This window comes from Pogonomyrmex barbatus, unplaced genomic scaffold (genome assembly GCF_055798465.1).
Source record: "Pogonomyrmex barbatus isolate J1 unplaced genomic scaffold, ASM5579846v1 scaffold3, whole genome shotgun sequence".
NCBI classification, from domain to species: domain Eukaryota; kingdom Metazoa; phylum Arthropoda; class Insecta; order Hymenoptera; family Formicidae; genus Pogonomyrmex; species Pogonomyrmex barbatus.
The window spans coordinates 3,695,247-3,710,405 of NW_028297127.1; the positions used below are offsets into that span (position 1 = coordinate 3,695,247).

Consider the following 15,159-nt stretch of genomic DNA (forward strand, 5'->3'; position numbering starts at 1 on the left):
GCAAGTTTGACCGAAATTAAACGAAGAATAAAGTTCTGTTATCCATTTCTGTCCTAGAGATAACAATATAATTTTTCAAATTGTCTACACCCAATTTTGTCTACATAAATTATAACGTTTAATATTTTCTTCGAGAAAATTTTAATTATATATTATTTTTTTCTCTTTGTTTCTAATATTAATTTATTTGTAATAATCATGCCTAAAGTTTTCATATATTATTTCAAAATAGCTATCTTTCATCTTATATAAAAAAGAATATTCGCATATCAAGTTATTTATACCTTTATCTCAATCTAATCTATTCTAAATTCTCTTTTACATACATACATACATCCGCTTTGAAGTTTTCTTTCGCACGTTTGACTCTCGCAATTTCCTTTCATTATATTATTTCTTCCGAAAATTTTCTATGTAAAACATATCTCTCGCCTATGCCTATGTCGAAACGAACGTTTCTCCGCGGAATTTCGTTTCCGCTTCGAAACATCGATCGACCTCGCGTCGAGCGCTCTCGCTAATCGACGCCAATGATCGACGACCGTTTAACAGAAAGCTCCATTCACGAGGCGGTAATCCGATCCGACGTTGCGTTCCGCGCGCACCGACCGAATCGGCGAACGTGCCGAGACATGTGACCCCGCGCGGATCCAGCGAGCACGCGCACTGCGACGCACGGCACGCTCCCGCTACGCCGCGCCGCGCCGCGTCGCGCCACGCCGCTCTGGCACGTGGCCCACCGCCCGCGATTCGCGATCCGTGATCGCTCAGTATCACTCGCGCGACCGATAAGTGACTCGGGCGATTCGCTCACGCGTGCCTGCGTAGTTCGCGACGACCAAGGCGAAGGCCGGCAGGAACAAAGGACGAACGACAGAGGTGAGAGAGACAAATCGGTGAGTCCTCGCGAGTCCTTTAAAAAATTATCTTATCCACGGGAAGGAAAGAGAGAGAGAGAGAGAGGAAAAAAAGCGTGGGTGACTTAATTTGTCGCTACATATACGGAAGCCGTGCGCGCCTTATTCGCGCGATGACCACGTGCACTTGGAATGCGCACGTTCACGTGATTACGGCTAACGGTATTTCGCGATGGTGAGAAAAACGGTGAGAAAAACGCGGCTCGTTGAAGGAATAACGATGGCTAGTTACGTGTAGACAACAACGAAAATTGTTCCTATGTTCGAAAAATGTTATTTATAAAACGACACACGCGGAGACGTTATCCGAGATATAAATCTAACCAACTCTCGCATGTCTTCCTTGGTTCCAACTGCTGAAAAGTTTATTAAATCAAGGCAAAACCGATTGCTAATCGCGTCAAGGTGATCTGGTAGGCTATGTCGTTGACTTTCGAAAAAGTAAACATATTTGTTGTCGTTCTTAAAAATTCTACATGTTGGTTTGACGAACGGCGTCTAATTACGTCGCATTGTGCTAGCGATATTCATGATCGTGCAATTTCTTGTTTAAAAGGAAAAGGTATTGGAGTAATTATCCTTACAACAGTGTTGTACACCTCTAAAAGGAAGTCTGCAGTCGTTAATTGGCAACATATGGTCTGTAATATCTGACCACTTTCTGCGCAATCCAAGTAAACGCGCAGCTACGCTTTTTTATCGATCGCATAAAATGCATCTCGAGCGATTAGATATCCCACTGTTAGATCATAGATCGTCCTGTTCAATCGCAAAAAAATGTGCAAAAGTGTCACGCAAAGTCGTCGATGCGCAAACAAGTGTCGCGGAATTTTAATCATTTAATAAACTACACGTACGATTTTAATTATTATTTCACGTGAATTTTCAGAATTTGAATAGATCTTGTGTCTTATTTACGGCAATTTAACCTTTGGGTTTTTGCCGTGGATGATGGAATTGTATATCGGAAGGTCTAACAGGAATAAACATAATAACATTCGACCTGTTTCCTCGACCTTCGTGTTTGATCGACGACTTTGTAAGCTGTTATTAAGGCAAACTCTTTTATGAATATGGGATAGATTTAAAAAATAAACCTAAATTTTATCAAAATTCACATTAAATTGAAGAAAAATCCATCGCATATCTAAAATAAAAATTTTAGATTTTTTAACATTTTCATTATTTTCTTCAAGAAAACATTAGCTTGTGACTTATGGACATTTTTAAATATAAATTTGAGTATCGTTCGGATTTACGAATCAAAAAGATAAATCCGGCCATACATGCAACGCTACCGGAGCTTATTATTTACATCTGTTTAATGAAACGCTCTGCGAAAATACTCGGATCCCAAATGTCTGGAGCACGACGCGTTTTCATTGCATTCTTGTTATCAGATTGCTGCGAGGGAACGGTTTCTTAGCGACGGAATCCATCTGCATGTGCGCGCGCGCGATATCTTGTCTTTTGTTAGCATACGCGAGAGGACGACCACGTGGCCGAGAGAGGCAATCGTCGATTGTCATTCGCGTCGCGACTACGTGCGAGAAGGCGCGCCTCAGCTCCGTTCTTTCTCGCCTCATCTTATCTCCGGCTCGGTTCCTCCTCGCCGCTCTCGCTTTTGTCTTTACGTACGTTGCACATTTTACGTCCGTCACATTGCGAATCAGCATTCGTGGTGTTTAATCGTATGCCTTTCGCGTATCGTGTTCCGTATCGTCGGTGTATTCATATAGCAGTGCCGGGATTATTTGAATGTGGGAGAAGAGCGGCGGACGTTACGCAAATCTAGGTAGAAAAATGTCTCTCACTTCTTTTTTTTTGCATCGCTTCCGTGATGCATCACGAAATTGATTGTGTGTGTGTGTGTACAGAAAGCAGATAGAGAATGTGAAAAGAAGAGTGAGAAAAAAGTGTTCTGGAACTATATCATCATTAGAGCTATTCACATTGAGTTTCTCCTCTCCTCTCTTCTCCTTTCTTTCTCTTCTCTCCTCTTTCCTTTCTCCTCTCTCCTTTCTCCTCTTTCTTCTCTCCTCTCTCCTCTCTCCTCTCTCCTCTCTCCTCTCCTCTCTCCTCTCTCCTCTCTCCTCTCTCCTCTCCTCTCCTCTCCTCTCCTCTCCTCTCCTCTCCTCTCCTCTCCTCTCCTCTCCTCTCCTCTCCTCTCCTCTCCTCTCCTCTCCTCTCCTCTCCTCTCCTCTCCTCTCAATTTCTTTTTCTTTTTCTTTATAATTAACTTGTTTCACTTTAAAAGCGAAAAAACTCGTAAAAACGAAAAAAACTTATCGACTTCTTTTTCGAAAAAGAATTTTTTTATTTAATCCAAAAATAATCCTTGATGAGAGTTTTATTAGATTCAAAATGGACTTGGAATTAGCTGTGAAATAAGGTTTTAATGATATCCTTCGGCGAGATTTAATCCGCTTATAACTTAGAAAACTAATTCTAAAGCTACTAATTCTTTTGAATTTATGTTGGAAAAAGGATGGATCGAATCGATCGGACAATTCACAAAAATGAGAACTGATGACAGTTTTGACATATATATTGCATATTTTCTTTACGTTGTTTATTATATTATCGTTAAGGTAATCGACAGAATTATGTTTAATATTATATATATAATCTTAAAATGTAATGAAATTAATGATTCATTTTTATGGTAAAACCCAATGTATATTAATAATGATGTCATCTCTAGAAATTTCTACGTAAATATTCTTGACATGCAAATACATTCTATTATCTTTTAATATTAAAAATTACAAGATACTTTTATAATACTTAACTATAAACACATCTTGTTCCTTCATTGATTAATGAATTAAAGATAACAAAGGTTAGGAGATTATTTTATAATTGAAAAAAGTCAGAAATTTTTTAAACAATCTTTAAAATTTTAGATTGATTTATGCATTTTAATTCATCCATAAAAACAGACATTTCAGTCATCGATGGAACATAAAAGGAAAGTCTTTCGCAAACTTTTCTTTATTAAACTCAAGTAATTCTAATTTCGAGATTTATCTAATGGTTTCGCAAGTTTTTGTAACAGAATACGTGAGAACTTGTGGGAACGTCGTGACGTTTAGGTGGACGCGAGCCAAAATATATGAAGACGAGATATTTGTATCGTTATAACACGTTCGATGACAAGATTAGTTCGAATGATGGTTCAAGATATTATTCTTCGTCAATTAGGTCGTGTTTACATTATCGCGGAATGTACTGTAAGCTTCAAGGTTGACAAAACAAAGGTGACGAAGTCTGATTATCTGTTGATCATATAGTCAAATGAAAACTTGTAGAAAGTTTCTTTTAGAAACCTAAATTCACAAAATACATCTGACCGTGTAATTTACTCAAACAATAAATCACTCTTCAAAAAATTTTTATTTCAACTTTAAAATTAATGTTACACATAAAATGAGCTTTAAATACAATAATATAACAATAATGTAACATAGCGATAAAACTCATAATAATATTTTTAAATTGAGTATGTTCAATAAAAATCTAGTTCTTTTAATCTTTTCTCAATAAAAGATATTTACTACTGTACTTCTGGGATTTTTTTCAGCATTGATACTCTGGTATGAACATTATCTTTTCTTATCTGTATAAAAAAAATTATTTTTGCTTTCGTGCGTTTATCTATGATTTTCTCCGAATTAATCGACGTCGCGAGAGCCTTGGAATCTTCTTGCCCCCGGGTTTCCCGGAGGCGTGAAGACGACGTTGGAGAAAGAGGTAATCAACTCGAGGAATACGCAGACGTTTGCACTTTTCAGGAAAGTGACTCCGTGAACGATGGTATCCTCGACAGTGACGGAAGCCAGCCCGGTGAAAAAATCATGCGGCGCGATGGGCATTGCGCCGGGCGATTATCGCCTGGTCGGCTGGGACATGGACACCACCGGCAAGAAGGTCATCGACGAGATCTGCCAAATAGCCGCGTACACTCCCAGCGCCACTTATTCCCAGTACGTGATGCCATACAAAGATCTCAATCCGACCGCCATAAAACGTCATAGCATGAAGGTTGTGACCAATGGCAAATTCCGCGTGCTCAGGAACAGCAAGACCAACGAGGTACGAAGCAAAGTCGTGAGATTGTTGCCATTTTGTTATTGATTTGTTTCCCGTTTGAGGGCAAGGAAATCCATGCCGCCAATCGTTAATCTCTAAATGTTTTAAAAATTTTCAAAGAATTTTCTTATTAAAATTTCAAGTTAATTAGAACGCTCTTTGAATATTTTTAAGTATAATTTTATAATTAATTAATTATAAACATGTAAAAAATTTTTAGTAATTTCAATTAAAGTAAATTAGATTTCAATTTAAATTTAAATTAGAACGAGCTTTGAATATTTTTAAATATAATTTTATAATTAATTGGCTATATGAATAATTGTTATCTTGTTTTATAAAAGCAACTTGTTTTCTTCTTTGATGTAATAAGGAAGAATCTATCAAGTATCAAAAGAAATCAAACATTGATACCTTCTTTTTTAATTACACACAGCACATAAGCATTATATGAATATAGTAAAAATTGCTGATATATTTTTGTTTATAAAAATACACGTGCATATAAGAAAAATACTTGTTCTCTTAGGTAATCAAATCCAAAAGCGAAGTGTCAGCACTTACAGACTTTCTGAGCTGGTTAGAAACTATGAAGGAAAACGCCGCGGACGGTGTAATTCTGGTTTACCATGAGCCACGCAAGGTTATTCCCGCGATGCTGCTTGAATCGCTGAAGAAGTACGATTTAGTCGATCGATTCAAACAGACAGTCAAAGGATTCGCGAACGGATTCAACATAGCCGAAGAAAAATGCGCGAACTCGGCGCACATTTATTCTCTTCGCACTTTATCGCGCACGTTGCTGAAGAAGGTAAGAAAAATATATATCGATTGTGGACATTAAAAATAACATTTAACAAAACAAATTAATAATTCTAAACTCGTCCGATTGTAAAACAGAAAACATAATTCTCGATTTGAATAAAGATTTGTTTTTGAGAGAAAAACTATTTTCTCTCAAAGTTTTACATTTTTTATTTCTCTATATGCGAAATAAAAAAATGTTTATAAATATTAATAGCTATATTTGTGTAGTAAATATATTTGTGTGTAAATGATTTTATGAAAAAATATGATAACGAGTAATATGTAATCTTTCCATAATGATACATATTTGTGAATATGCTTGAAGGAAGCGAATCTGGGCAATGCGCAACATCGAGCGTCGTTGGCGTTACAAATAGCACAATACTTGTGCTCGATCGACAGCGAGAAGACCGAAGATGCGAGCGAGAGCGAAAATGACAATGAAAAAGCTATGAAAAGAGCAGTCGAGTGTATTCGAGAATTCGCACAGCCTGTTGACATCGAAGAAAAAGAACACAATGGTATATACATATATATATATATATACTACTAAATGCGTAGTAAATTACGTAATTTCGATTATAACATCCTTTTCATTGACAGTCTTAGCTGTTTGATTATTGACAATAAAAAAATAATATCTAATAACAGTACAAATATAGCACTTTCATATTTATATTTTTCAACAAAAGGCTAATTACTTGCAATTCTGCTTCAAAAAGATTTATTAAATAAAACGATTCTATTTGTGTAACGATATATTTGTGAATTATTATTTATATTTATTTATTAATAATAAATAAATATAAATTATGAATAATTTTATTTTAATATATTTAAATTTTAGATTTTCATTTTTCTTGTTTAAGCAAATAGTTTAAGTTACCCAAATTTGTCGTAATTTGAAAGCCAAGTTAGCAACTGTCGAGATGAGAAGTCAACGCAGTGCATAACTTTTTTTTTGCAGAGCTAAAGATGATATTCGAGCGGCAGAACAATTTACGGCCCATATTCAGCGCACTGTTCCGTATGAATCGCCGCGAACGTCAACACGCTAGTCCCCTGCGGCGACTGTTAGCTGAGGCCGGAATCGTGTACTCGGAGCTACAGGTGAGTCCGTCTACGCATGATTAATTGCGTCCTAACAATCAGGCTCATTTACGCCACGCGACATCAAGCGAACGTGTTTTCGCTTTTTTTCCTCGGTTTCCCTCGTAAAACGTTTGATCCGCTGTCAAGATATATCATCCGGAGAGCGAATTAACATTCAATTTGGATAGAATCGATAAAAATGTTTGAGCTCGTGTCACGCTATGGAAGACTCGATTTATGATGAATCTCTTTATCGATCATTCGCGGTTTCAGGATGCGTGGACCAACGCAAAGAAGGATGGACTGGAGCACCTTATGAAGGAGAAACTCCCGACAGTTGACGAGAAAAGGATGGAGGATCTGATGATTATCCTCGAGCGCCATTTCGATCCGGAGAAGAAGCCGAAAGGTAGAACGCCGGAGAAGAAAGGTATCAAGTCAAGAAACGAGAAAAAGATAAGCGATGACAAGGAGAATAATAACAAAAGTGATTCGGGCCACGACAGTCCTGATACCACAACGTCCGGTTCGCCCGTGAAAATGAACGGCGACAACGTTGAGATTAAACCAGAGTCATGCTCTTTGACGCAAGAGTGTGCCGAACACGTTTAATGCTACTAATACTACTCGATTTCTCTTTTACGCACCGCAAAGCGGGAGCACCTCGCGGCATCATTTGTCTGTCGTTCGTTACGACCATCGGCCGTACGAACGAACGTGGATTCTTTTTTTGTTGCCATAACGGTCGCGGATGACGAAAAATTGGTAAGTAATGCGAGAGTAGATTTAGCGCATCAAATACAGCTTGTATTTAGCTGGACTCACTATAATATAAAGCGTGCTGTAAGAATATCGCTAAATCTATGCTCGATCGAAATGAGCTGCGATGGGATCTCCGCTTTATTCTTGCGGTAATTCTAGGGTAAATTTATTAGAATAAGTTTACGGTCGTCCGATGGACGAAGTTGTTGTGCGTGATCAGAAATGTGTTATTTGTTTTGTATTTTTTCATTTTTTTCTTTTTTTTTTTTTAATTTTTGTTCGCATTCGTCGGCATGATTTAAAAAAGGACAGATTTCCTACGAGACACGCCGTCGAATTTAGCTCAATGTACAAATAACACGTTAAGCGACGTTTAATTTGTTACGCGCAAAGATATTTAATATCGTTTAGGTTTCATAATTTTATACTCGTTTGTTTTCTCTCCTTCTCTTTATTGTTTCTTTCTCTTTTATTTATCCCGAGGATTTGTACGCTCGCTATGTGGCGAGAGCGTCCGTTTAATAGACTGCTCTAAGTGTGAAAGGCATAGGAAATATCACAGGTCCGTGTTACCGTATAGTTTACGATGTGTACAGTAGTGTGCACGATATTTTCTACTTTTTATTGTTTAAGTCGCGCGTGAGGCGCGTGTAGTAGTATTAGAGAGATATATTTTTGTATCGCCATGCAATATATAATTTCATTTTTGCTGTGAGATCTCATTGTATGAACATTGAATAATAAAAATTGGAGTTTAAAATTGTAACAAGTTTAAATTTATAACACATAAATGCATAAACTCGCTTTCATTTCGTTGATTATGCGATACGTTTATTTCGGTGCAAAATAAACTTCCATATCTGTATTTTGTGCTTCGGCTTTAAGCAAATCTGGTCATCTCTGGTTTTGAGTTTAATTTAAATGAAAATCATATACATTCTATCTTTTTGTGACTCATTTCATGTTACTTTTAGTTGAAAATTAAACGACTGAATTTAGCATTAAATATAGGACATGTGAACAAGCCTGGCGGCATAAATAAATAAAATATTAAATATTAACAGACATAAATACAATAGAATTTTCACAATTTCTTTTAATCGGATCACATGACTCAATGATCTAAGATAATTTAGCGTTAAAAATGCGTGATAAATCTTGCGAAGAAATAGATTTTCAAATTTCTGCCAGGAAATCTGCTGGGTCTGCTAGAAGGATTATACCTGGTGCTACTCGCATAATATCAGACGCGATTTATTTTCATGCAGAGTATACGTATTAATTGCGACGAGAGCGCATGCCACAGCGCGTGAATCGCGCAGGAACGTTCGGGACCAGGAACCCAAACGTGATTCAGTAAAGTTCTTAATAAGCAAAAAGTCGTCGGTTTAACGGGACTTAGCCACATGGGAAAAAGCGGAGAATGGAAAGCGACGATCGGAAAAAGCGTGCGCTTTTCCGCGTGCCTCGCGGCGGGACCTCCCGCGTCCCTCCTCTCCCCCTCGCGCTATCGATCCTCGGGAGAAAGCGGAAATGAATTAAATATGTGTGTGAACCGTTGCGCGCATCCGCCACGCGGATTTCCATGCTGCATGTCAAAACGCCCCGAGGCGTGAACGGGACTTGTAGGAGGAGAGAATTGTAAACATCTCTCTTTTTTTTTTTTTTTTTTCCCTCCTCGGTAAACGCGTGTGATTCTTCCGTGGTCCTTCTGGAGCGGGTACGATGGGATCAAGCTGATCCGCGCGAGCGCGACGCGCTCGGCTAGAAAATTGAGTTTTTCCACATAACTACGATTAGACGGGGTACCGTCCTGTAACTTCGCGCGGCTTTTTTTCTTCCCCCCCCCCCCCCCGATATCATGGAATAACTGCGCGCACTTGGAAAAACAGATCTCTCATGTACAGGAAGCTCGATTTTAATTCCGGTATCCAAGTATCAATCAAAGGCATGTCGATACTTCCGACTGCGTTTCAATTGGATTTTACGTGACAACGTAAAGCTTGGATAATAATTTTTACAGCGTGAAAAGTTGATTCCTTTCTCATTATTACATTACAGTACGAAAAATGTTTTTTTTTTTTTTTTTTTTTGAAAAAAATTAGCTTCTTAATTTAATGAGACGTGAGTGACATACTAAGTTTAAGCTAAAATTACAATCTAGAATGCAAATGTGTGGTTTTATAAAAGTCTCATGCACACACATATATATATATATATATAGGAGGTATAATCTAAATTTTGTAGGAAAACAGATTATATTTATATATATGTATAATGTTTTTAGATAACGTGAGTTCTCCAGATAACCAGAGTTCTCAGAAATAATATATGTTTCCGCGCGCGCGCTTGGAAATAGGTTCTCTGGATAAGGGATGAAAAAGAAGAAAAGCACTTACATATTTCAAATTGTGCAAATGACTATTGAAAATTTCACCCTGATGTTCGAAAGTGACATTGCGTTCAGATTATTTTATTGAATAAAGGATTTTTAAATAATTTGTTTGTGGCGTCTCGGAGGATAAAAGAAATGATAATCTTATTAATAATTGTAACAGTTTCAGAGTAACGATATATTTTTGCAAGGAAAATATATCTTGAGATGTGGTCACCGAATCTACTATCAGTACATACCATCCCATGGATGAAAGATTCTCTCAAGAAGAAGTTCTGTCACATCCACCGGAAATCAGTGGTGACTCGGTGAAGCGTGAAATGTCGACTTTTATCATCGCCCTTCGATGGCTGAGCGAATCCGTTCAGTAATATACAGTAATAATATAATAGTGGTAGTCGGAACATTTCCAGGAACTAAGGACGAAACGCAACACGGACCCGGAATTTACGGAGAATCCCGTTTTATAGCAGTTCCATAAATCATACGTTCCATTTAAGCCCCATAGTGAATACTACAAACTATAAATAAAGTTTTTTCGATACTCCCTGTGTATAATAGTAATAATAATAATTTTACTAACTTATACATAACACAAATGAATACAGAAAATAGAAAATACTAGCGAACAATTAAAACAATTGCATATATAATGTAATTTATAAAGTCGTCACGTTATTAACGTCATTATACAAATGGAAACAAGAAAGAGATGGAGAAGAATAGGTGATGAAAAAGAGAGAGAAGGAAGAAATCAAAACTTTATAGAAAAACGTTTCAAAATTTTACTGTATAATGAAAAGGAAAGGAAAGCGCTGAAATCGGAAGCAAATGACAGGAGCAAGTGTGAAAGTCTCCGTTGAAATGAAACAAATTACGGACATGAAGATGTATACAGTACAGTATTCGTTTGTACATTTCTTTCTATTAATTTTATCTTCATTTTTGTTTTATCTTCTATATGTACTTTTTCTTTTCAAATCACATTATAGATGGCGAATCATTGTGATTTTTCCGGATTTTTAATTTATGTTCTATCTCTAGAAACTTCTCTTAAACATAAAGAATTAATGAATTAAGATTTCAATTTCCTAATCGTACAGTTCACAAAAGCGCCTTTGTATTATATCTTCCGATCCTGGAATTGGAATATGGAATGAAAATAAATGACATCTCCGGCAGCGGACGAAGTCGATGCTAGCGGACGTAAAACGGATGTGAGTTCGGGGCGATTAATTTCGGACGTGATTACGATCGCGTAATTTCGCTATTGCTCCGGTTGGAGCGATTATCGACATAGACGTTAACGTTAATTGGAGGGTTTTAGTATTAACGCATTGATATTAATAATTGAATCTACGAGGATTCCCGCGGAAGCACCGCGAATTAGCGAAAACGTATACATTAACATGTGTTACACGCAAGATTGGATCATTATTAACGTTTACAGGCTGCGCGTTATTTCAATTAGTAATAATCCTAATAATGGAATTATCGTGCGCGATGATGCGCGATATAAAAAGAACGAACAAGCGAGATTCCTTCTGCTCCGCGCATAATATAACCGATAAGTAATTAGCATTACTACTGTGTTTTTCTTACGCTCATTTACGCTCAGCGTCATTATTGCGCAATGCTTTAAGACCCGCCTTCCCTCGTAATTTTGCACGCACTCGTGTGCAATTGTGCAGTCTAGGATGCAAATTTCCTTTACAGAAAATTATATCGCGCGCCCGCAATTACACACGTGTGTTGGATGTCTTCGATGAGCGTTAATCGACGGCTGTAGCCAACCGCCTTACTCTTATTTAACGTTAGAAATAAACGAAGCGCCAAAGGTATTTCCGCGTTATTACATTAATTTAGCAATCGCGAAAATGTTAGTAGCTAAGAAGCAGACATGCTATATACATTACGAAAGATACTTCTAGTTTCTCATACAAAGTAACCATAACTGCATTAACAATTAGAATTGTATAGGATTCCTGGTATTAGTAAACAAATATCGTAAATTCATCTTTCTTTTAACAGAATCATGTATATTTTTTCTAGCTATCGCTTTAATTTAATATTATAAATTATTATGATTGATCCGCTATCATACAACAATTAAAATTTGTTTTACATGGAGATAATTTTCGAGAATAATTCGCGAATAATTCAATGGAGAACATAATAAGAGAGTGTTCAAGTGCAACAAATAAAATCCGGGTTTATCGGCGCATTTGTCGATTTGGTTCGCGATACCCCGATAATATCCCTACCGGTTCAATCCGCTCGCGTGCGGACGCGATTATCGGGCGATCGCCCTTCATCCTGTCTAATTTCTTTTCGCGAACGGCCGAGCGTGGCGAGCAAAATAGCCATGGCTCGTATCGCGATCGCCGCTGTAACAGGCGGCGCGAAGGAAATTGCCGCGTCCGAGGGCTGCCTTAATTGATAATAACGCGCGCGCAGCGCCGAAGCTATCGGGATAATTAATGACACGCTGGCTAACCGCTGCCACGCGGCCCCCGCTTTCGTTACCTCGCTCTAACAACCTAATGAAGGGGAAGAGAGATGAGACGAAACAATATTGCGATTCGCGTTGCGGAATCCCCGCCAGCTAGAGCTAGAATACCTCTTTGTTGTAGGAAGAAATTATAGGCCTCACTCTATTTTCCATTGTCCGGTCTATTTTACGTCAAGTCTTGCTTGCGAATACCAAACGGCGGTACGTTTCTCACATTTTTTAAAAATATATTTGAGATTATCGAAAAAATGTAAGTGCTAGTTGGATATAAAATAAAATAATTATATTTGATTAAAGAGATGCCAATTTTTAATAATAATAAATAGAAGTGAAATATAAATAACTTTCTTTTATTGAAAAAGCAGAACAATTATAAAGTTTTTATATTTACAATAACACTCGGGAATATTTATAAGCGATGCCATATAAAGTGAAAAATTTTTTTTTTTATTTTAAATTTAACCAGTTATTTCAATATTCTGTTAATTAAATTTTTCAATAATAAAATTAAATATTAAATATAGTATTAATTTTAAATATTCATTAATTTTAAATGCCTTACAAATTTTGAATATATTGTTAAATCATATATTTTTAAAATTACAGTAGATTTTTAAAAATAATTCTTTCTTAATTTTACATACTCTTTGAATTGACTGTACGTTATTAGTACAATGTACAGTTAATTAATCTCAGAATGAGTTTATAATTGTATAGTGGAAACTTAATATGACGCTTTCACAATATTCTTTTAAATTGCTTTGTATCAAGTCCAAATAAAATAGTTTACTTACTTTAGCGATCAAAACAATCCCGTAATGACATTTCACGAAAAACTGAATTCAACTCGCTACAATATTATCGCAGCTTGCAAAAAATTGATGAATTAAAGAAGATTTTCTTTAGAGATGGAAACTGGATTAAAAATTTATTTTGCAGAATTTTATTAATACATTGATATCTGTTATTTTTCGTTGATCACGAGAAAGAGAATGAATTGTTTACATATACGAATAATACGCGCACTGCACAAAATGTAGAAAATGGAGTGGTCAATAAACGTATTTATTTACACTGTAAATTGAGGTATCGGAAGCGGTCATTGTCCGTGCACACAGTTGCAACCATGCTTTTACACTGATTAATCTAATAGTTGATAGGCACGTACGAGACTTGACATCGACTGTGACGGAAATATAATAGCGATATGAGTAAATTAAAAGTTTTGTTGATTTGTATATGATGTGCAAAAATATTATTTTTCTAGATAAATAAATAAATATCACGTATAATATTAAAATTAATTAATAATTCCGTTATTATTATATAAATTTTTTTAATAAAATTACAAAGCCAGCGAATCAATGACAGAAGCAACGAAATATAATTTTAAACGATAATAATAATAATAATAATAAAACCATTTTCGAGGGTAATCTTTTAATTTTCTCGGCGTAATAATTATAATATAATATAACAGAATTATCTGGATAACAGAATTATACCAGATTTATACATTAAAGTATTAAAGAAACTTGATTATCGCAGAACTTCATTTAAGTTAACGGACTAGAGCGTTGGTTTGCGTTTCGCGGTTTCGGAGTCGTTTAGGAAGCAGATCCCCGTCAGGATCTATCGCGGTCAACGGCTCGCTCTTGTCGAATTCGCGGCCGTGAATGAATCTTACCGTGACCGTGAGCGCGATGAAAAAAAAGTGTGCGCAGAGACGCGTTCGGATGCAGCGGCGAGGTCAGCGGCGCGCGAGCGAGGCAGTTTTTGCACCTCGCGTTCTTTTCCGCGAGCCGCGCGCGCGCGGCTCGCAGAATTCGCTCGCCTCGGACTTCCGATCGACGGAGGCCTTTCGCTCGCCTCACGCTCGCGAGCAAGTTCACGATTAACGACGTAATTGTTAGCGCCTCGCCGGCTATTACGTCGCTGATGTAACAGCGCGTGCAACGCGAGCCTTCCTAACGTCACGGACCATAACGAACCTCGGCGAATCGGCGGATGACAACCGGACCGAAGCTGAGGACGAGGACGACCATTTCTCCTCGATCATCTCGCCGCCCGCGAGAAAATTAATCTAGAACCGTGAACGTCGCGGAACTGAATTTATATGCATGTTAAACGAGCCGTGATTTAAAGTCTTACGCCGCGCCGCGAGAAGAGCGGGAGGAATCTAAAAAAAAACATTTTTAAATAATTTATTTTCAAGTTAAATATTTTAAATGTATACTAATTAAAATGCATTGCGGAAGGCAGATGGAGGATTTGTTAAAGCTTACAATCAGAGTAAATTTAAATCCGTCATGTCTAGCAAGTTCCTGGTTAGTTCTACATATTATGAGTTCTACATATTTATAGTTAATTATACGCTATGATGGAATGGGATATATTAAAATAATATGTATACATTTCAACTTTTTTTTTGCAACAGATACGAATTAAATAAGCAAAATGCTTCTCTAAAAAAAAATCAAATCGCTCGCAATTATTGTACGGGGAATTACTCCAAAGTACAAATGATACGCAATGTGTATCAGTATGCAACGAGGATAAAAACGATTTATTTCACCGAATAT

General features: G+C 36.9%; 1 protein-coding gene across 3 annotated transcripts; it reads left to right on the forward strand.

Annotated features, from left to right (window-relative positions):
• The first annotated feature begins 721 nt into the window (after nucleotides 1–721).
• Nucleotides 722–8,439, forward strand: exu (maternal protein exuperantia). Of its 3 annotated transcripts, none has more exons than XM_011644330.3 (6): nucleotides 722–879; nucleotides 4,712–5,012; nucleotides 5,539–5,820; nucleotides 6,142–6,337; nucleotides 6,784–6,926; nucleotides 7,182–8,439. In XM_011644330.3, exons 2-6 carry the CDS (start codon nucleotides 4,731–4,733, stop codon nucleotides 7,518–7,520), a joined length of 1,242 nt encoding a protein of 413 aa, XP_011642632.2. In that variant the 5' UTR covers nucleotides 722–879; nucleotides 4,712–4,730; the 3' UTR covers nucleotides 7,521–8,439. The 3 variants fall into 3 exon arrangements, with proteins under 3 accessions (XP_011642632.2, XP_011642631.2, XP_011642634.2); XM_011644329.2 differs by having other exon boundaries at nucleotides 746–896; XM_011644332.3 differs by lacking the exon at nucleotides 722–879 and adding an exon at nucleotides 2,507–2,712.
• Nucleotides 8,440–15,159: the final 6,720 nt, after the last annotated feature.